This window comes from Bos taurus, chromosome 4 (assembly GCF_002263795.3).
Source record: "Bos taurus isolate L1 Dominette 01449 registration number 42190680 breed Hereford chromosome 4, ARS-UCD2.0, whole genome shotgun sequence".
In the NCBI taxonomy this organism is placed as follows: Eukaryota; Metazoa; Chordata; class Mammalia; order Artiodactyla; family Bovidae; genus Bos; species Bos taurus.
The window spans coordinates 103,896,707-103,918,571 of record NC_037331.1 but is presented as its reverse complement, the minus strand read 5'-3'; the positions used below and the strand labels follow the sequence as shown (position 1 = coordinate 103,918,571).

At 48.5% G+C, this 21,865-nt stretch overlaps 1 protein-coding gene across 7 annotated transcripts in view; it reads left to right on the top strand.

The window, feature by feature from the left end:
• Positions 1-21,865, top strand: part of DENND2A (DENN domain containing 2A) — a 99,810-nt gene that overhangs the window by 59,355 nt on the left and 18,590 nt on the right. For all 7 annotated transcript variants that reach the window (XM_024991184.2, XM_024991182.2, XM_059885954.1 and 4 more), the window contains 8 exons: positions 4,474-4,567; positions 4,948-4,998; positions 6,122-6,309; positions 11,611-11,720; positions 12,946-13,015; positions 14,147-14,224; positions 17,575-17,715; positions 19,821-19,969. In XM_024991184.2, the coding sequence (XP_024846952.1) occupies positions 4,474-4,567; positions 4,948-4,998; positions 6,122-6,309; positions 11,611-11,720; positions 12,946-13,015; positions 14,147-14,224; positions 17,575-17,715; positions 19,821-19,969 (881 nt within the window). The remainder of the gene's footprint in view (positions 1-4,473; positions 4,568-4,947; positions 4,999-6,121; positions 6,310-11,610; positions 11,721-12,945; positions 13,016-14,146; positions 14,225-17,574; positions 17,716-19,820; positions 19,970-21,865) is intronic.

The window sequence follows — 21,865 nt, the reverse complement described above, 5'->3', positions numbered from 1 at the left end:
TTTGTGTTTTGGCTGTGGTGGGTCTTTGTTGCTGCTTTTGTGAGCTTTCTCTAGTGGTGAATGGGGCCACTCTTCACTGCAGTACGCTGGCTTCTCATTGCAGTGCCCTCCCCCATCATGGAGCATGGACTCCAGGCACACGGGCTGCTGTAGTTGCAGCTCTTATGCTCAGTAGTTATGGTGCATGGGCTTAGTTGCTCCAAAGCATGTGGGATCTTCCCAGACCAGGGGGATCGAACCAGTGTCCCCTGCATTGCAAGGTAGAGTCCCAACCACTGGACCACCAGCGAAGCCCCCAGTACAGGAACTTTTAGAGAAGGAATTCTTCATTTCAGAGTCCACAGATGGACTTCAGGGGATCATGAAACGCATTAAATCATGTAAAGCTGCATGGATGAGTTTGAGGGGATAAAAGGAAGGGAGATGGGTTGTCTATAGGTTTCATCCGATTTTTCAAAGTGACCCACTGACCTAAAAGTCAAAGGACATTTTCACCAGCTGGTCCCTCCTGACTCAGTTTGGTTCATCCGTATTTTGAGCCATAATACTACCTCCATCCCTTTCATTCTTTTTCAAGTGAAATTAAGTCACCAAGATAATCAAGATAAATCACCTTGATAATCAATCAATTCTGAAGGGTAAGGGCAATCAGAGTCGGGTGACCTAACACCTGCAGCCTGGCAGCTGGGAGAGGGCAGCCAGAGGGCCCGGGGCAGGACTCGGGGCTCGCTCCCCTCCCGTCTCCTGGCCCTGCCTTGCCCCTCCCAGGGTGCAGTGCACATTGCACGCTGATCATCGGACGTTTGCTGGATGAGTTCCCACTAGCACGTGGATCCCAGCCTCCTTCACCCCTGGAGGAGTCGCTCTCTGTCTCCTTTTGACTGTCTTTGAGTCACTGCCCTGTGCTGTCATTGTGGCTGCTCGTGGGGACCCCAGAGTGTGGGCTCGTGAATCACCCTTACTGCTCCTCTTCTTGTTCTAGCAAGGCTCACACATCTCTGTAATGTCAAAAACCTGCTATTGTGGAATAATTGCACAAATTATTGTGCAATTACACAATAACTAGTGTAACATCTATACAACCTCACCATTTTAGCGAATTAAACAGGAACAATCAAATGAATTAGCTTTAGGTTAAAAGAGCTTTGATACAACTCTAAGTTTGACTGTGTGATCTCTTAATAAGTACTTAACCTCTGTCTTCCACCACCTTCATATTATTTTATTATTTAGAAAAGATTTTTTGATTAAGGAGAGGAAAATATGTGTGCATATATCATATGAAAGTAGAGAGGTAGAAAGAAAAGCAGAATTATTTCTGCCACTTTCTATGTGTTTAATTTACAAGCAGCAGTTTGTTTCCTCTTAGTTTATTGCCTGAAATTAAAGTGAGTTGCCACCCACTTAAATAGTGCCCAGGCACTTATTCAAATAGGTTTTGACAGATATAATCAAATCTGGAAAAAAAATCAGCTTTGACAGATACAACCAAATCCAGAAAAAAATCACCTGTTTTACCTGTTACTTTCACAACAACGACAAAATCCTATTAAAACTTTAATCATAAAGGTGAAGTACACAATTCTTCAAAGGAATGCTTATTTTTTTTTATTTTCTGGCTGCACCACAAAGCATGGGGGATCTTAGATCCCCAACAAGGGATCGAACCCACACCCTTTGCATTGAAAGCATAGAATCCTAACCACTGGACCACCAGGGAAGTCCCAAGGAATGTCTAAAAAGAAAACAAATGTCCGCTGTTGCTGCTGCTGCTAAGTCGCTTCAGTCGTGTCCAACTCTGTGCAACCCCAGAGACGGCAGCCTACCAGGCTCCCCCGTCCCTGCAATTCTCCAGGCAAGAACACTGGAGTGGTTTGCCATTTACTTCTCCAATGCATGAAAGTGAAAGGTGAAAAAAAAAAAGAAAGTGAAAGGTGAAAGTGAAGTCTCTCAGTCGTGTCCGACTCCTAGCGACCCCGTGGACTGCAGCCTACCAGGCTCCTCTGTCCATGGGATTCTCCAGGCAAGAGAACTGGAGAAACAAATGACCAATTATAGTTTATTCTAAGTTTCATGAATCCTCAGCTCTATCACTTGCTACTTAAACTTAACCTAAACTTACCCCCGGAGAAGGAGATGGCACCCCACTCCAGTACTCTTGCCTGGAAAATCCCATGGATGGAGGAGCCTGGTAGGCTGCAGCCCATGGGGTTGTGAAGAGTCGGACATGACTGAGCGACTTCACTTTCACTTTTCACTTTCATGCATTGGAGAAGGAAATGGCAACCCACTCCAGTGTTCTTGCCTGGAGAATCCCAGGGACGGGGGAGCCTGGTGGCCTGCTGTCTATGGGGTCGCACAGAGTCGGACACGACTGAAGCGACTTGGCAGCAGCAGACTTACCCCCACTCTTGAGTATGAAGCTTCTTTTTGATGCTCTGAATCCTTTTCTTGAAGTCAAAGGTTCCTTTTCAGGCACATTCATGACTTCCAGATTTTGGACCCTTAAAGCATTTGCTGTCCAAAACCCTGGCTGTTGTGTTTTGATCTAGCAAGAAGGACTACACAGTCTACTCACAACTGATGAGACAGTGGGTTGGTTGGCATTCCTTCAGCTGCCTCTGCTGAACAGTGTAACTTAGAGTCCCTTCTGGAAGCGTGGATGCTCCCCTTGGTTTCTCCCACCTTGGCTGTAAGAGGAATGAAGGTCCTGGTGGAGGAGGGGAGAGAGAAAGAGACACTCCTCCCCTGTATTCTCCTAGCAACCCTGTACCTTCATTAACGCAGCAGCTGAAACCGAGCAGTTATTTACTCAGCGGTGTGATGTCCTCAGGATTCATGAATCACGGCGCTATCCTTTCTAATGAGAAGCCAGCTCCCCCTCAGCACACACAGCAGGTTTGTGTGGAGCCCTGTTTCTTTGGCAGCCACCATAGCAGAATTAAGTACCACATGACTCTCTGAAACACACCATCTTCCAAATGAGCTTGTAGTTAAAAATCTTTTTTTCAACTTAAAAATGGCTTCTAAAGAGGCCAGTACTTCTAGTACAGAACACTTTATATTTTTTCAGAACACTCAAAAAAAAAAATTATGTCCTGTTAAAGTTCAATTATGTGACAGCTGGAGAAATGGGGTTAGTGTCGTATCCTACCAGTCAGAACATGCTTGAAAAGCAGAGAAGCCCACTTCAGGGGGGTGTGCTCTCAAGGAGATGGCGGGCTACTGAGAGCATAGAAAGAGCCACCACATGGCAGGGCTTTGGGGGTGAAGGCAGAGGCCTTGTTCAGGTGGGATTCCTGGTTAGGGAGAGAAGCCGACACGGAGAGTGGGCACGGCCGGGGCTGGGCTCTCCATCAGGAGCCAGAGGGTGCAGGTCTCCGGAGATGCAGCAGGGCCATGTCAGGAGCGCTCTGCAGAAGCTGGGGGCATGGACCCCAGACCCACCACGAGGAGACCTTGAGAATAAACCCCCCACGCCCTGCCAGGCCCATGTTTGTAGAGAGGAGCCAGCGAGCTCCTTTAGGGAATAGATCAGAAGAGTGGAGGCTAGAGATGGGTATTGGCAACTGTGCCCACCTGGGACACATCACCCAGATTACCATAGCACATCCCTCCTGTTCTTCCCAACGTACAAAATAATTTCAAGCTTTCCAAGGTAGCTTACAGCCAGCTCGCCTTTAATATCAGTAGTTGGCTTGCCTCGATTATGCATGGGTAGACCTCCCTTTCTGCCAACCAGGTGGAACCCAGGAAGCTTCTGCTCTTGGAGTTACAGGGGATGCTATAAAGCCGGATGGGAAGTGACCCGGGGGCCTCCGTCACCCAACGGCTCTGCCACAGTCAGCCTGGAGGTTGTGCCGCTTAGAAAGGCATCTGCTGAGCGGCTCAGCTCCTGAGCACCAGGGTGGTCCTGAGAGGCCTCGGCCAGCCTGCAGGAAGGGCAGCGTGCTAGGGGCCGGCCTGACTCCCTGCTGACCCGAGCTTGGACTCAAGAGCCACGACAACCCTGCTGCCTTCCTGCCTGCTGCTCAGACACACTTTGGCATGGTTCCCATGAAAGGGGCCCTGCCTGGGGACAGCTTTTTTCCTGTCTCTTCCTTTTATTGTTTTGTTTTGAGGGCAAAGGCTCCTTCCCAAACCACACTGAGATGGCACTGTCAGAAAGGGTGCAGCCGTCACACCATTAGCCAGTGAAATGGCTCCCTCTGTGTCTCTGCGGGATGCATTAGAGTCAGACAACACCACCCCCCCACCAGAGAGGCTGGCCATGCTCCTGACGGGTCGGGCTTCTATCTGGCTGAGAAGAATGACTAAAAGACGCCAGTGGGCCAGTGGGACGTGTCTCCCCCACCTCCTGCCCCCAGCCCTGGCCCGCCAGGGTCCTCAAAGAGAATGGGCAGTGAGGGCATCCCAGCCCCTCTCAGGGAGGAGACTGCTCACACTGGCTTCCCTTCTCCCCATGTCTGGCAGCTGGTACTGCGAATCAATGCCATCTATGAAGCCCGGAGAGGAAAGAAACGCGTGAAGAGGCTGTCCCAGTCCACAGAGAGCAACTCAGGAAAAGGTAGGGGCCCCGCCACTGTCCCTCCTCCCCCAAGAATCTGAAAACAGGATCTCCCTTCCCCTCTCCTTGTCCATCCATCATGTCAGCCCAGGGCTGCATGCTCTGACCTCAGCGGGGGAGCCACCTTCTTTGCTTAATTTGCACCGAAGGGACCAATATCTTTGACTGGATTTGCTAGAGGTACCATCTGAAGTACAGCCAAGTTAATCTGGAAACACATGCAGTTGGACAAAGACATAATTCGTTCATGACCTTTAAACAGAAAAAAAAAAGAAAACAGCCCCTCTGAACTAGAACTCTGGGATTTGTGCTACCACATGAAAAAGTTTCCTGCATTAGAAAGAACCACGTTTGCAATTTGTTGTTGTTGTTTTGTCTAGTGACAGATGAGAACAGCGAGTCTGACAGTGACACCGAGGAGAAGCTGAAAGGTGAGAAGAGCCGTTGTTGTGCAGGGTGCATGTTGGTGATGGGGAAGGTGCAAAGGTGGCCCTTCCTGCTGAGTGTGAGGGAGACACAGCGTCCTTGCAGGAGCTTGCTGGGCAAGGCGTGGGTGTTTGAACCTGGCCAGGGTGGGCCTGTCCGGTCCCTGAGCCTCTGGCTACACTCTAGAGACTCAGAGTAGGTACCGCTGCGGTGACTCCCTGTCCCTGCACCCACCCGTTATGTTATGGGTGTTCTTCACACCTGTGAAAGGTACAGCGTGCTGGTCTGGGACTCCAGAGACCTGGGGCCCTTGCCCTACTCCTGTAAAATGGCTCTGTGATCTGGAGGAAATCATTGAGATCCAGGGCCTCTACTTCCTCATCTGTTAAATGAAGTTGCTGAAATTATTGGTCCCTGTGGACCTAAGCCTGGTGATCTTAGTCTAGGTCTCAGTGAGTTCTCCACAACTTTTCAGAACCCCAGGGGCAAGCCAGGAACGCTGTAGTCCAGGGCTGCTCAGCGAGGTGATGGCGACCCACCCATCTGCTCAGTGGCCCTGCCTCTTCGGCCTCTGACACCCACCTGCTCCCTGACCCGTCTCGGGAATGAGGCCGACCGTTGTAGCGCACAGAGCGGTGCCAGGAGAGAAGGCAGATGGGAGCTCTAGACCAGGCAGGTCTCTGCCACTTGAGTCACACGGGATGTTTACAAAGCTCCCAGCTCCAAAAGCTCTGGGGTCTGGATTTTGTCCCAGCCCTCAAGAGGAAAGGTGCAGGAAGTGGCTGAAGGGAGGAGTCCCCACCCCATCTGACACAGGAACCCAAGGGTCACTCAAGCCGCTGCCCCAAGTCCAGACAGCAAATCCATGGTGGAATGGTGGCCCCACGTTCCAGGCTTCTGCACCCCAATTAGCCTGGCAGCGGGTTGCTGCTCCTAGAACTTTGGCAAGAATCCCCAGTAAAGAACTTTGTACTAATTTGTTAAATGTGGGAACGCTTTTGTAGGATTAGGAAAAGTACTTTGAGCTGGGAATTCCATAACCTGTTGCAGCTCTGTGCAGTTTGACATTGGGAGTGAGTCATTTTCAGGCGGTCCTCCGCTCTCTGTCTCTCTCTGCTCCCTCTCCAGCCCACAGCCAGCGCCTGGTCAACGTGAAGTCACGGCTGAAGCAGGCTCCAAGATACCCGTCCCTGGACCGGGAGCTGGTCGAGTACCAGGAGAGGCAACTTTTCGAGTACTTCGTGGTCGTGTCCCTGCACAAAAAGCAGGCTGGGGCTGCGTACGTGCCCGAACTCACCCAGCAGTTCCCGCTGAAGGTATGGGGTGGGCCAAGCTCCGTGGCCTGCCATGGACTGCAGCATTCTTGGGAAGATCTTACTGGGACTCATGGTTCAGGGAGATGCAGGAGCCCAAGGAACATTCAGTGTCTAGAATTTCAAAAATGGGTCCTAATTAAAGTATATATTGATTTAAAAAAAGTGCTACTGGAGAATTTAGGAGATTTGAGGGGTGTGAGATGCATGACTCAGTTCAGTTCAGTTCAGATGCTCAGTCGTGTCCAACTCTTTGCGAGCCCATGGACTGCAGCAAGCCAGACCTCCCTGTCCATCGCCAACTCCCATAGTTTACTCAAACTCACGTCCATCGAGTCAGTGATGCCATCCAACCATCTCATCCTCTGTTGTCCCCTTCTCTTCCTGCCTTCAATGCATGACTCAAGCAGGGACAGAAATACTTGCTTCCTGTGATCACTATACTGATGGTACCATTCTATCCACTCTCCCCATCTCCTTATCCGGCCACATCTCTCCCCAACCCAACCTAGAAGCCTCTTCCCCATAGACTGCACAAGGAGCGTCACATTTGTGTCCATGCTGCCCGTGTGCCCTGTGTGCCTCTGTTTGTATGTGCGTGTGCAAGAATCCTGTTCTATTCTCACATGGGTCAGTCCTGTGTGGAGTTGGCTTTACCATGTATTGAAGTGAAAGTCGCTCAGTTGTGTCCGACTCTTTGCAACCCCATGAACTGTAGCCCACCAAGCTCCTCTGTCCATGGGATTCTCCAGGCAAGAATACTGGAGTGGATAGCCACTCCCTTTTCCGAGGGACCTTCCCAACCCAGGGATCGAACCTGGGTCTCTTGCATTGCAGGCAGATTCTTTACTGTCTGAGCCACCTGGGAAGCCATCCTATATTATTAATCATGGCTCCTAAAATGAAACGGCGCTCAATAAAGGCTAAAGTGGCATGGCCTATCATAGATAAATGACCCATAGGCTTTGGCATCAGTGATAGAGAGCTTTCATCACTTTCTAATGCAGCTCAGCCAGGATTTACTGAGACCCTATTACATTCCAGCTGCTTTCTGCTTGGCCCCAGGGGATTACAAAGATGAGCAGAATGTGTTTCCTGTCCTCGGGGAGCTTACCCTCTGACAGGTGGGCATGAGAGACTCCAGAGACTCACGAGGTAAAGTGTGCCAGTCTCTGTCCAGTGCACACAGTGGTGCTCAGAGACGGGAAGAGGGGAGGGCACTCATGTCCTGATCCCCTCAGAGCCTGCCTTCGCTGCCACCACCCAAACAGAACCCCAGCATCTGCCAAGACCTGGGGTCCAGCTGTCCCTCTCCTCCTCCTGAGCCACTCTTCCTTCCATCCTGCCCACTGGAGACCAGCAGAGCAGTTGTGGCCTTGGCTTGGAGTTTAGAACGGAAATATGTGTAAAGGAGATAAGCAATAGGCACCAGCCTTCCACATGGGCACTGACTCACTTCCTCCATCTCCTCCAGGGGTGATCCCTGAAAACCTCAGTGCTACGTATGCCCACGTCTAGTTGGGGACCTCACAGAGCAAGCACCAAGACACGAGGGATGGGCCTGTTATTTTATTTACTTCCCTCGGGGCCTAGCACAGTGTTATACATACGGTGATGCTCAGTGTTCCAGGAGTAAAGTCAGTGTCCCATGAATTAGTTAATGAACCACCCTAACTATCAAATGCTTGAGTTTCCAACGTGGACTCTCCAGCCTCCTAGACATCACATTAAAACTTTTTTTGAATGGAAAGTTGCCTAGTCACTGTGGAAAGGGAGACTAATACAGAAATGTTTAGAGAAAAAGTCATCTCCAGCCCCACAGAGGTCATTGTTGTTGGCATTTCATTGTCTTTCTCCAGTCTTTTCTCAGAGTAGAATTTTCTTACAAAACTGAGGTCAGACATTGTGTAATTTCCGTATCATGTTTTGTAAACCTATCATTATTTACGAACATGTTTCATACAAATTCTAAAACATCATTTTTGAAATTCCATAATACCGCATTATGTGGGTATACCCTGATCTGTTTAGCAGCTCTCTTTCTGTTGGAAATGCATCTTGCTGCCAGCTTTTCTTTAGGTGTTTATCTTTAATGTTCTGGTGATCATTCTCTGTAGGCATTTTTGCATGCCAGGCTACTACATATATCTCCTTGCCTTCACCTGCTCCCTCTGTCAGAAGCCCCTTTTTCTTCTTCTTTCTCCTCATTTTTAACTTTTTCTTGAGTTTTAGCCCCCACTCCTATAAACACCTTGATCGAGGTTTCCGCTCCATATTTGTGCATTAGCAATCATGCCTGGCATATTCTATTAAAATGCTTGACACCTCACAGTTATCTTTCATGACACCTCACAGAGATGAGGCTGTCATGACACCTCACAGAGATGAGGCTGTTTCCCAGCCATCTGTGATTGATTGTATTTGTGAGAGAGCTCTCTGTGTGTCTCTTCCCGTAAATGTGCTCCTGTGTGTGTCCGATCAGGTATGTGCACATGAGTTGATAACTTGTATGTTGATGAGTGTGTATATGCATACATGTGTATGTATGTATTTGTGGGTGTCGTGCATGTGGTCTGAGGGCAGGTGTGTTCAGGTGGTGACTGGGCCATATTGGAAGCACTGGAACTCACTCTCCTACAGGGCTTGCTCTTCAGTTCTCTGATTAATGCTGTTTCCACTATGGAAAAATGTCTTTGTTCCTTCCTTGTGTATTATTTGTTACTTGGGGTCCGTCACTCTGTGGTGATTAATGATCCCCTCAACAACTACACCCGGCTGGTATTCTTTGCAAGACTGTCCGAGGGTAATCAAAAACTGTTGCTTTGGCAGCAGTCTGAGCTAGTAAATTGTCAACTCAAAGACTGTTCCAGTACCAGTTGGAATCTTCTGAGTCATGATGAAAGAGAAAACCATTATAGTTCAGTAAAGAAAGAGTGACTGTTTATTCTGAAGAAGAAAGACTGAACTGAAGAACAGTTAATGACTGGCTCCTAGTCTACGTATGGTGACTGTGTTTCATTCATCGATAGTTGTCTCAAGCATTAATATTATATTAGTAGCAGCTTTGGAGAAGGCAATGGCACCCCACTCCAGTACTCTTGCCTGGAAAGTCCCATGGACGGAGGAGCCTGGTGGGCTGCAGTCCATGGGGTTGCTAAGAGTTGGACACAACTGAGCGACTTCACTTTCACTTTCATGCATTGGAGAAGGAAATGGCAACCCACTCCAGTGTTCTTGCCTGGAGAATCCCAGGGACGGGGGAGCCTGGTGGGCTGCCATCTCTGGGGTCGCACAGAGTCAGGCATGACTGAATCGACTTAGCAGCAGCAGCAGCAGTAGCAGCTTTAGTTAAATTTGATCTGGCCGAATAAGGATCATACTAGAAGTGGGTTTCCAAGTTGAAAGCCATCAGCCCAATGCCCTATTCCTTTGGATGCTGTCTTCAGAGACCTCTTCTCTCTGATGTTTCATGGCCTTGGGAAGGCTTGCAGATCCTCTGTGAAGGAGTACCATTGGCCAACAGACCTCAGAAACTGCAAGACTGGTTTAAGGTGGTGCTGTGCTAAGTCACTTCATTCGTGTCCAATTCTTTGCAACGCTATGGACTGTAGCGTGTCAAGCTCCTCTGTGCATGGGATTCTCTAGACAAGAATACTGGATTGGGTTGCCATTTCCTTCAGCAGGGGATCTTCCTTACCCAGGGGTCATACCTGAGTCTCTTAAAAAGTCTCCTACATTATTAGCAAGTGGGTTCTTTACCACTAGGGCCACCTGGGAAGCCCTGGTTTAAGGTGGAGGCCTTAATGGAAAGATATGAGAAACAAAGTAAGAAATTATCGACAATAGTATATTAAGACTTTAACTTAGATGTTACAATTTCCTAATTTTAGAAATTCACACTCCACTCAGTTCAAGTAGCTGATATTTTAGATGACTGAAGGCAATTTTATCATGGTTTATTTTTTCTTTAACTGTTTATAAGGGAAATGTAACAAGTGTAAACCTATCAGCAACAACACAACAAAAAGCCAACAATTCTTCCCAGCACTTTAGAAGTACCAATTTATAAGCAAACTATCAGGCACCCCACTCCAGTACTCCTGCCTGGAAAATCCTGTGGATGAAGGAGCCTGGAAGGCTGTAGTCCATGGGGTCGCTGAGGGTCAGACATGACTGAGCGACTTCACTTTCACTTTCCACTTTCATGCATTGGAGAAGGAAATGGCAACCCACTCCAGTGTTTATGCCTGGAGAATCCCACGGACAGGGGAGCCTGTGGGCTGCTGTCTGTGGGGTCACAAAGAGTCAGACATGACTGAAGTGACTTAGCAGCAGCAGCATCGTGCTAATTATAAACTTTTTTTTTTTTGTATTGCAAACTTTATACCTAGAGTGCCTTTTTTTTCAGTTGAGGCAAAAAAAAAAAACAACACGTGGCATAAAATTCAGCATCCCAACATCTCCAGGTGTACAGTACAGTGTGGTTAACTACAGGTGCATTGCTATCCAACAGATTCCCCAGAATGGAGTGCTTTTTGAAGTAGATACCCATTCAGACACAGAACAAGCAGAGTCACGGCTTTAAATATAATCTCTTAAGTCAGACCTCATCCATTCGTTCCATTTTGAAGTAAGATGATATTCCTCCAGTCTGTGATGTGTCAGATAAATCAGAGAGCAAGAAGAAGACAGAAATTAAGATCATTTTGATTCTTTCCTGGATTCCATTCTAGCTGTGTGATCATGGACAAATCACTTAACTTCTCTGGGCTTATTTTTTTCTAAGAATGTCAGCCTCGTGTCTAGTTTTCCTTTAATTCTGATATTCAAAGACCTCCTGAAATGAATTAAATTTCACTGTATAACGTAATTTACCTGGATGGATTCACTAAGAAGGGCTGCAAAACATCTCTGCTGAAATTGAAGAGGGCCAGCTTTGCCTAGGTCCAGGCATCAGACAACTAGTTTGTGGCTCTGCCTTGCAGATTTGTGAGTCTCGGATTCGGAAGTGGTTGCTATGACAGCTCTTCCTTATTGATTAAAATGCTTATATTCCAGAATGTTAGGTATAGAGAACATTTCTCTAAAGCACACTATTTTTTCTCCTTGTTCCCCCCATAAGACTATAGTTGAAACTGCCCTGAGGGAGAAAATAGCTTAAGCCTGAGCTGCAAGCCCTCCTCAGCGTGGAGGTTAAGGCGACAGTTATGACTTCAGGGCCATGGGGGCTGTGTGCCTGTCGAGCGTCTGTCTTGCTCACACCAGAGCTTATTCTCCAGCCTCCTCTTGCCCTTCTCCCTGCAGCTGGAAAGGTCGTTCAAGTTCATGAGAGAAGCTGAGGACCAGCTGAAGGCTATCCCCCAGTTCTGTTTCCCTGACGCCAAGGACTGGACTCCGGTCCAGCAGTTTACCAGGTATGTGCTGGTGTCTCCCCGCCCTCCCCTGGCCCCGCCAAGACTAAAGTGAGAGCTAGAGAGAGGTCGTCGATGGCAGACCCGGTACATCAGTCAGTCCTGCTGGTAAGTGATCCTGACAGACTCGAGTGTATAAATTTCCCCCACGGGTGTTTGCAAAGCATGCCTGAAGACAAGACTCATTTTGCCAAATGTGCAGGTTCCCAGACCTCCCACTCCATCTTGGAATGTGTTTCATAAGCTGACGTGATGGGCAATAAGGTAATTCATAGTCTAAGAAAACCTTGTCCAGTGCTGTGAAAATACTTCTGCAGCAACACATCTAGCCATTATTCAGATTGTCATAAGTTTACATTTCTGCTTTAACCCATATTGTTGGGTGGAAGTTTTTTTTTTAATCAGAGGTCTCAACAACTGACCAAACTCAGGAGGCTCCAAATCCTAAGTGTTCGAGGGACACTGAGTACCTCGAAGTTGGCCCGGCAGTCTTTAAGGACAGTCGCAGCTTCGGTGCCCAGGGGAGCTGCCCGGGGCAGCTCCAAGAAGGGCACCACCATTGCCTACTGCTACCCAGCTCCCCTCCATACCCCCCAGTCTTGAGTCACTCCGGGGCTCACCCCAAGAGAGGACCAATGAGCACTGTGTCTGTTCGATGGGATGGCCCAGGTCATAGAATTATATGAGGGCTGAGGGTGGAAAGAAAAGTCCTCACTTCCTCTCAGGACACAGCGACACTTGAGATCCCCGTATCCCTGACAGAGACTCCGGAGCCACAGCCCAGAGATGGACGGGCGGGACAGGGAGCTGCACTTTCTGACAGCCTCCTCCTGAATGTCCCCTGGTGGCTCAGCATGATGATGCAACTTTTGTTCTGTTTTCTAACACACTTCCTGTTCTTTTTCCAGTTGCTTTAGATGTAAAGTTACCTTGTCTATTTGATGTTTTTCTTGTTTCTTGAGGTAGGAGTGTACTGCTATAAACTTCCCTCTTAGAACTGCTTTTGCTGCATCCCATAGGTTTTGAGTTGTGTTTTCATTGTCATTTGTTTCTAGAGATTTTTTGACTTCCCCTTTGATTTCTTCAGTGACCTGTTGGTTATTTAGAAACTCCTTGTTTAATCTCCATGTGTTTGTGTTTCCTGCAGTTTTTTTCTTGTAATTGATACCTAGTCTCATAGCGCTGTGGTCGGAGAGTAACGCACTTCCTTTCATTTTCCCAACCACAGTGAAACATTCTCGTTTGTCTTAACTGGAGAAGATGGGAGCAGAAGGTTTGGTTACTGCCGAAGACTGCTGGTCAGTATCCCCTGCTGTCCGGCAGCGAGAGCTCCATGCGGAGCCCCTACTGGCTTCCTAGGGCCTCATTCACACACAGGCCACAAGAGAAGGGACCAGAGGTGTAGCGAGTTCGTCAGGGTCATTAAACATGGGAAGGAGTGTTTGGGGATCCACGTGAGCCTCACTGTGGATGGAAACACTGTCTGCCTCCCTTGAAAAGAAAATACTTTGTCCACTGCTTTCCCTGCCAAGTAAATGGCCATCCCCCCTCAAGGCAGGCGTCCTTTCTAATAAAGTGTGCTCAACAGACTCAGAGCTTACAGAGAACTTTTGTAATAGTGGTAAGGGCCGAAGAAGGATGGCTTTACGGTTCATGACACAAATAATTTAAGTGTCTCCTTCAGAACATTAACCTTTAAAAGTCACACACTTACTTCAGTGATATGATCATGCCAAAACATTTTAGAGCTTGTCTTTTTGAGGCCCATTTTTAGGAGTACCTTCAGTAGTGGCAAATCATTTTCCACTGAGAGTGTATTTTAGTCTTGTTATACATAGGCTAATATAGTCAAGAATAATGTGTGGCACATAGTGGCTGCTCAGTAAATATTTGTTAAATTAGTGAATAAAAAAAGTATGGATAGTAATCGAAAAAGTTAAGTGGGATAATAAATTCTGTTACTGTAATTACTTTGGAGTTTAAGTATTGAGATTGTTTTCCTTTTTGGTTTTGAAAATTAATAGTTTCCAAAAAGGATTTTTAGAAAAGATTTCTCATTTGGAGTTATAATAATTATAAGGAATAAATAAGTTCCTTGAGAAAAACCACAGAGATATGAGTAATATGAGTAAACAAGTTAAGTGATATGAGTAAACAAGATTCCTCATTTTATGGTTCTGTAGGCCACATTGAGCTCCTACTGTGTGCACAAAACTCTTGACTTGGTCCCTTTGGGACAATTTTAACACACATCTACGTAACCAGAAGTGGTTCCACCTGTAAGACGGGGTATTGGTAACTGCTTACCTTATTGATTTTCAAAAACTCTGGTTTGTGGAAACAGTCGGCACCATGTTAAAAAGATCTGGGGTCTTTCCTCCCCTGAGATTGGTCACACTCGTAATCTCCTTGTGTTTCACTCCCAAAAGCCTGGTGGCAAAGGAAAGCGTCTCCCTGAAGTTTACTGCATCGTGAGCCGCCTGGGATGCTTCAGCCTCTTTTCAAAGGTGAGGACTTTGGCCCCAGAGCAGGGAGGGAGCGTGTGGGAGTTGCAGGGCCCAGGAGGACTCAGGAGACACCCCAACTCCCAGGACTTTTTATCTTCTTATTCCCCAACCTGTTTTCCTTGCCACTTCCTCATCCTCCCTTCCTTGAGCCTCGCTGAGATAATCACTGGGACAGGAAATGAATGGATGAAGGTCGTGGCCCAGAAAGTGAGGGAGGGGAAAAGGACAAATTAATTGCAGTTGAGGATGGAGGGGCAAAGGCTCCCCCCAGAATGTTCCATGTGCTTTACTTCCCCTCTCATAAGCGTTATCTTTTGTCACATTATGTGTGGTGTATGTCTGTTACATGTGTCTGTTGTGTGTGTGTGAGATTTGTTATTGTGAGACTACTCTAAGTCTGTCAGAGTGAAAGTAATAGTCGCTCAGTCATGTCCGACTTTTTGCGACCCCATGGACTGTATACAGTCCATGGAATTCTCCAGGCCAGAATACTGGAGTGGGCAGCCTTTCCCTTCTCCAGGGGATCTTCCCAACCCAGGGATCGAACCCAGGTCTCCCACATTACAGGCAGATTCTTTACCAGCTGACCTATAAGGAAAGCCCAAGAATACTAGAGTGGGTAGCCTATCCACTTCTCCAGAGGACCCAGGAATCGAACTGGGGTCTTCTGCATTGCAGGCATATTCTTTACCAACTGACCTATCAGGGAAGCCCTCTATCAAAATCTTAGTATACCTTGGTCCTTCTTTTTGGAAAATGAAGCAATATATCAGGACATAGGAATTGCCGTGGTGAATTGGCTCAGCCACCCCGGTATTCTGGATTGGCATAAATTACTATGCTGTCTGATGCCAATCTCAAAAATTAGGTGTAACTCAACATTTGTTTCTTCTGTCAATGAGACATAAATATTTAATCTATACATGTATTTTAAGTCCTTAAACATGTATTTCAGTCCAGGTTTTCTTGTGGAGAATTGAAGTCCTGCATCTACTGTCTGTGGATGAAAGCCCCACTCCCTCAGCATTCTGAACCAAAATTCCTGCTCCTGCCCACCCTGTCCTGAGCTCAGAGGAGGCCTGAATCAGACTGATGCAGTGTGACCTCTGGCTGTGGTAGAGCTTGTACTTTACACAGTCGGAAGTGATTAATGGTACCAGCGTCACCTGAGTCATGGCCTTCACTCCACGTGAGGAGATAGTCATTGTACATTACAGTCAGGCACTCACAAGCTCTGGCTCAGATTTGCATTGCTGCTCATGCCAGTCTTCATCATGGGTGTGTTTCAACATGGAGAGGAGGCTGTAGGTCAGAGACCCTATTGTTGTGAGAACGCTTATGAATCTAGGAGTAAACGGCTCCTGCGAGGTAGGCCAGCCTCCAGCAGCAGCTCTGAAGTTCACATAAGCTGTATTGCTACATCATGGGCAGGAGATGCAGAGCAAGCGAACATCCTAACATACTCGTGTGATGCACAATCCTGCATTTTCATGTCAGTTTTGTGACTGTGATTTTTTTAAGAATATAGTATGAAGACTTGCTGAAGACCTCACAGCAAATATTCAGCATAGAACCATAGACAGAGCTTTGGCTAACTGATTCCAAGACCTCAGGTTATTTCTAGGTGAGGGGCAAGGACCATTATGGCAAATTGTCCTTCAGTAAAGACAAAAGGATAATGGATAAGAACAGCTTTCAGAATCTCTGAAGAAAGCATAAGTATCGTTGCAATGATGCTGTGTTAACAAACCACAGTGGCTTAAAGCAGCCACCATTGACTCCCACAGAGGGGCAGGGCTCTGGGGTTCTGCTCTGCTGGACTCCGTGGCTCACTCACCCTTGTGCTTCCAGTAGGCTGGGGGTTGGCTGATGCTTCAGCTGCAAGTCTGGATGTGGGTTTGTCACCCCCCTGAGACAGGAAGCTGTCCCATGCATGCACAGGGAGGCGAGCAGAAACCCGTAAGGCAAGTTTCTACTTGCCTCCCAAGCCCTGGGCTTAGCACAGGCACGTGGTCACTTCCGCCTCATCCTGCCTGCCCAGTGGTCCTCAACTTTTTCTCATTACTGTTCTAGTGAGCAGCCTTTTTAGATATTGTTTTTCCTCAATTGCCTCTCCTCCCCATGAAATTTTTAACTTTTTGTCATATTATTTTCTTTTTACTGTGCTAAAACGTACATAACATTACACTTACCATTTCAGTCATTTCTAGGTGTACAGTTGATGGGCATTATGTTTATTCACTTTGTTGTGCCACCGTCTCCATCATCCATCTGCAGAACTCTTTCATCTCCCCAGACTAAAATTCGGTGCCCATTAAACACTAACCCTCTGTCCTCTCCTCCCCCAGCCCCTGGCAACCACCCCTCTACTCTACTTTCTGTCTCTTTTATGAGTTTGACTCGAGGATCTCATGTAAGTGGAATCGTATAGTGTTTGTCCCTTTTGTGTCTGGCTTATTTCACTTAGCACAATTTTCAAATCATCCATGTTGTAGCATGTATCAGTATTTTATTCCATCGTATTGAATAATATTCCATTGTATAGGTAACATGTTTTGCTTATTATTCATAAGTTAATGGATGTTTGGATTATTTCCTTTTTTGGCTCCTATGAATAATGCTGCTTTGAACATTCGTGTTCAAGTTTTCGTGTGAACATGTTTTCATTTCCGTTGGTTAAATACCTAGGAGTGGATTTGCTGGGTCATAATATGTTTAATTTCTTAAACAGACTATTTTCAAAAGAAAAACTTCGCTGGTTTACATTTCCACCTGCAGTGTATGAGGGTTCCAATTTCACCACTTCCTCACCAACACCTGTTACCTGTTGTTTTTATTACAGTCCAATGGCTGTCAAGTGGCATCTCATTGATTTTGGTTTGTGTTGTCCTAATGGCTTCCCCCCAGAGAAAATTCAGTTCTACAGATATATCACGTATCTGTTTATGTACTTTGGCCCCTTAGAAGGGCACAAACCCTCACAATACCTGAGTGTTTTCACCAACCCCCAACCAATTTTTACCCCCTTGGGGGGGCGCTATTCTTCCCATTGAGAATGTATATCATGATCAATGTCACAGGGGAATGCAAATGGACAGAAGGACAGTTTTCAAAGTCAAGGGGGCAGGAACCATACTTCACCCTGTAAGTGGGAGAAATTGTAGGGCCACATGGAAAAGAGTGGCTGCAGAGAGGGTGGATCCGGGTCTTAACGCACAAGGTGAAAGAGACTGGAGGTTTGGCCTGATGAGGACCCCCCGGCTTCCCCACGGTTCCGCAGCCTCGGTGGCAGGCCCCCTTCATCTGGAAGAGAGCTCCACCTCGCAGCCCGACTTTTCTGTCCCTTGCAGATTTTGGATGAGGTGGAAAAACGACGAGGCATCTCTCCTGCCCTGGTCCAGCCTCTCATGAGGAGCGTTATGGAAGCCCCCTTCCCAGCCCTGGGCAAAACCATCGTGGTCAAGAACTTCTTGCCCGGGTCAGGAACTGAGGTATGCCATCAGACTCCTCTCCTGTCCCAGGGGGCATAGCCCTGACAGTGATCAGGTCCTGGTGATCCCACGGGCTGGCTTTCAGTGGGCTGTCACATTCAGTGGTGGCCTCTTGCTCCTCAAGCTGGCCCAGATCATCCATCTGTGAGAGAGTCATAAATTCCACCCTAAGTCCAATCCATCCGTTGGTTGCTGGATGAGAAAACTGTGCCAGGGCAGTGAACATCTTTAGCTTCTCTTAATAGCCAACCACCTTCATAAATCGTATTTGAACCTTTTTAGGGTTTTGATCTATATAACCGCTTCCACTTAATATGCAAAGCAGATTCTTTTCGGGGAAGACAACCTCAGTTCAGTTCAGTTCAGTTCAGTCGCTCAATCGTGTCTGACTCTTTGCAACCCCATGAGTTGCAGCACGCCAGGCCTCCTTGTCCATCACCAGCTCCAGGAGTTCATTCAAACTCATGTCCATCAAGTCGGTGATGCCATCCAGTCATCTCATCCTCTGTCGTCCCCTTCTCCTCCTGCCCCCAATCCCTCCCAGCATCAGAGTCTTCTCCAATGAGTCAACTCTTCCCATGAGGTGGCCAAAGTACTGGAGTTTCAGCTTTAGCATGATTCCTTCCAAAGAACACCCAGGGCTGATCTCCTTTAGAATGGACTGCTTGGATCTCCTTGCAGTCCAAGGGACTCTCAAGAGTCTTCTCCAACACCACAGTTCAAAAGCATCAATTCTTCGGTGCTCAGCTTTCTTCACAGTCCAACTCTCACATCCATACACGACTACTGGAAAAACCATAGCCTTGACTAGACGGACCTTTGTTGGCAAAGTAATGTCTCTGACAAGCTCAAGTGCTACTTTTTATTCATCCCAGTCTTTGAAGCATGTCCCTTTCCTTGGCTGGGTGGGATTTGATACCAGAGCTTGTTTTCATCTTCCCGTCCTGGTATGTGACCCATTCAGCCTTGAGTCTCCAGTTCTAAAGGCCCTCGGAAAAGTGGGTCACCTCTGGGGACGGGCAGGACGAGGATGTGTCTGGAATATTCTGGAACCACTCAACTTCCCAGCACAGAGAGCAGCAGTCTCCCTGCTGCTGCTGCTACTGCTGCTAAGTCGCTTCAGTCGTGTCCAACTCTGTGCGACTCCATAGACGGCAGCCCACCAGGCTCCCCGTCCCTGGGATTCTCCAGGCAAGAACACTGGAGTGGGTTGCCATTTCCTTCTCCAATGCATGAAAGTGAAAAGTGAAAGTGAAGACGCTCAGTCGTGTCTAACTCTTAGCGACCCCATGGACTGCAGCCCACCAGGCTCCTCCCTCCATGGGATTTTCCAGGCAAGAGTACTGGAGTGGGGTGCCTGCTGCTGGAGAATCCTAAACCACCCCATACAGATGCAGGTGACATGGCCATGGGGATGTTAACTTTAGTGAGCCCCGCTGTCTGTGCAGTACCAGGCCAGTGCCATGCTGAGAGCAGAAGCCAGGTTCTGCTCACCGTCAAGAGCATGCACATGAGTAGTGACTTGAGATGAACTCAAGAACATGTCAACAAGTACAGAGTGAGGAGATACGTGCACACTATGCATACAAGCTGAAAGAGCCATCCCTGGGGAGGGGTTGGAATGGGGTTGAGTTCATTAAGAATCGCCTTGTAGAGGAGAGGAGCCTTGAAAGAAGTGCTTGGATCTGCTGGTCCTTCTTTGTGAACCTGGAAGTCCCTTGTGAGATCAGACATTCTGCTGTGGGACTCCAAGGGACCAGCCCTCAAAACTCCCTGTGGGGGCTCACATGTGTCATCGATGGGGTGGGAGGGGGCAGGCTCCAGCCATCATGGCCCGAGGGGCTCTGGTTCTGTGTCCTGTCTCCCCACCTCCACGCAAACTACCCTCACACGCACGGTGAAACTGAGTCCCTACCAAACGTACCTCCTTTCCCAATCTCCTGCCGTCTTTCTTTCCCCAGTCCCTTTGGTTTTCCTGTTTTTCTCTCCCTCCTCCCCTGGCAGTGGGCCTCCCTGCTGAGGACCACAGGGCCCCAGGCCTGCCCGGTGCGTGAGAGGCCTGGCTGACCAGGCGGCCTCCTCATGCCGCTCGTGTTCCCTGGCAGGTGATTGAACTGTGCCGTCCGCTGGACTCCCGGCTCGAACACGTGGACTTTGAGTCTCTCTTTTCCTCTCTCAGCGTCCGACACCTGCTCTGCGTTTTTGCCTCCCTGCTCCTGGAAAGGAGGATCATCTTCATCGCAGACAAGCTCAGGTATCAAACCTTGGCAACTTCCGCTGAAGTGTTTGCACGACGGTCAGTCTCGAACTGTCTCTAAAGTGTTTGCGTGACGGTCAGTCTCGCACGGGGTGGAACCTGTAGTGGGGGATCGCCTGGAGTTCAGAGGCAGCTCCTCTGCAGAAGGAGTGAGAGTCAGCAGGCAGCTGAGGCTGGAGGCTTATGAGGCCCCCGAGTTGTGTAAAGTGAGCTGAGCCTGCACTTCTGCACTCGGCTCATCTGGTACTTGGCCTGCTGCTCACTCATTCTGCTAGGCTCTGGGCACCCTACCATGTGCTGGGGAAACGGGGAAAAGACAGAGCTGTGCTTCAAGAGGCCTCAGTCGGGGGTGGGGATGGAGAAGTAAAGAGACTGCCCAGTACCCTGCTGTAAAGGCCGACTAGAGGCAGAGCGTTCTCATTCATAGACAAGACGAGTTCCCTGCATCTTAAGCCCAAGAGCAAGTAGAAAGCATGTTCCAGGCAAAAGGAGCTGTTGGTACAACAGCAGGGAGAGGGGAGGCCAAGAATTCCTTCAGGAACTGCAGAGCAGCTCAGGGTAGTGGAACTGAGAGGAAAGCCAGGAACCGGCAGAGGCAGGCAGGGCCCTGTTCCCAGGAGGGCTGCAGGACCAGGCGGGAGGCACAGACAGAGCCAGAGGCGTGCCTTCATCTAGGGCTAACAGAATCCACACACACAGACCCGCTGCCCAGCAGGGTGCACCCACATCCTAGGGTCACGTTTGGTGATTGGCAGAGCCCAGGTCACAGATCAAAGAAGATCCTGAAGAAGATGCAGACAGGGGTTGGGGTTAATTCTGAACTTTAAAAAAGAAAAAAAAAAAAGAATTCTTGGCATTTTCATCATTTCAAAATACTGAATCAGAGCCTTCCTCTCTTTGGAACTGAGGGCGCAGAAGCGAAAGTGGTGGCTGCTGCTCCAGGGAGGGCTGAGTTGTGGGTCCTGGCTCGAGATACGCCGGCCAAGCGGGAGAGGCCAGCTGAGAGTCCATCTGGAAAGAAGCCGTGCCAAAAACATGTAAAAATCGGTTTGGAGAGGAAATAATGACTCTCGACTCTAGAAAACAAAAGGGAAGAAGAAGAAAAGGGAAAGAAGAGTGCAGAGGACGAAGCGTGTGAACGTGGGGTCCATCCGCAGGCGTGGTGGGAGATGGAATCCAGCCCTGTCTCCACCGCAGCCCATCTGGTCACCTTGCTCACGCTCGGTCGTTGGACCGCAGCCACCGGGCCCCTCCCAGGCTGCTCCCAGCCCGCCTGAGAGTTAGCTATTCACGTTTAATGTCACAGTTATTGTACTCTCTGTGCACTCTTGTCAGCAGGCCCTGCCTCTAGCCTGCAGCTGGTGCTGTGGGCAGCTCTCCAAGATCCCTGGGCACTGGGGGATTCGGACCAGAGAGTTCTCAAGGTGGGGGCCTGCAAGCTGAGGATGAGGAATAACCCTTGCATGACCAGGATCAGATTTCACCAGTGCTCTAGTGACTCTGTATTCTCTGGAAGCCCCACCATCCCCCACTCTCCACCATTTTTTTTTAGTTGTCGGATTCTCAGGCTTTCCTTGGGAGGAGGGGAAAGTGATGGGTCTCTGAAAGACCCAGGTCAGGAGTGGAAGGCCCTCCAGGGAGTGGAGATGGGGCAAATAGTCCCAAGGGCCGCTTGCTTCTGGTTTAAAGATGTCAGGCTCAGGAAGGGTCCAGCCTGCCCAAATATCTAAGAAGACGGACGTGACTCAAGAGGAGCAGGGGACCAGGGCCCGTGGCCCTCCGCTCTAACCCAGGCTTTCTTCGGGGGGGAGGAGAAGGGATAATATCATTTATTTTTCTCACAAAGGGACAATGAAAGGAGACAGTGGGAACAGAAAGGGAGGGAGCCGAATC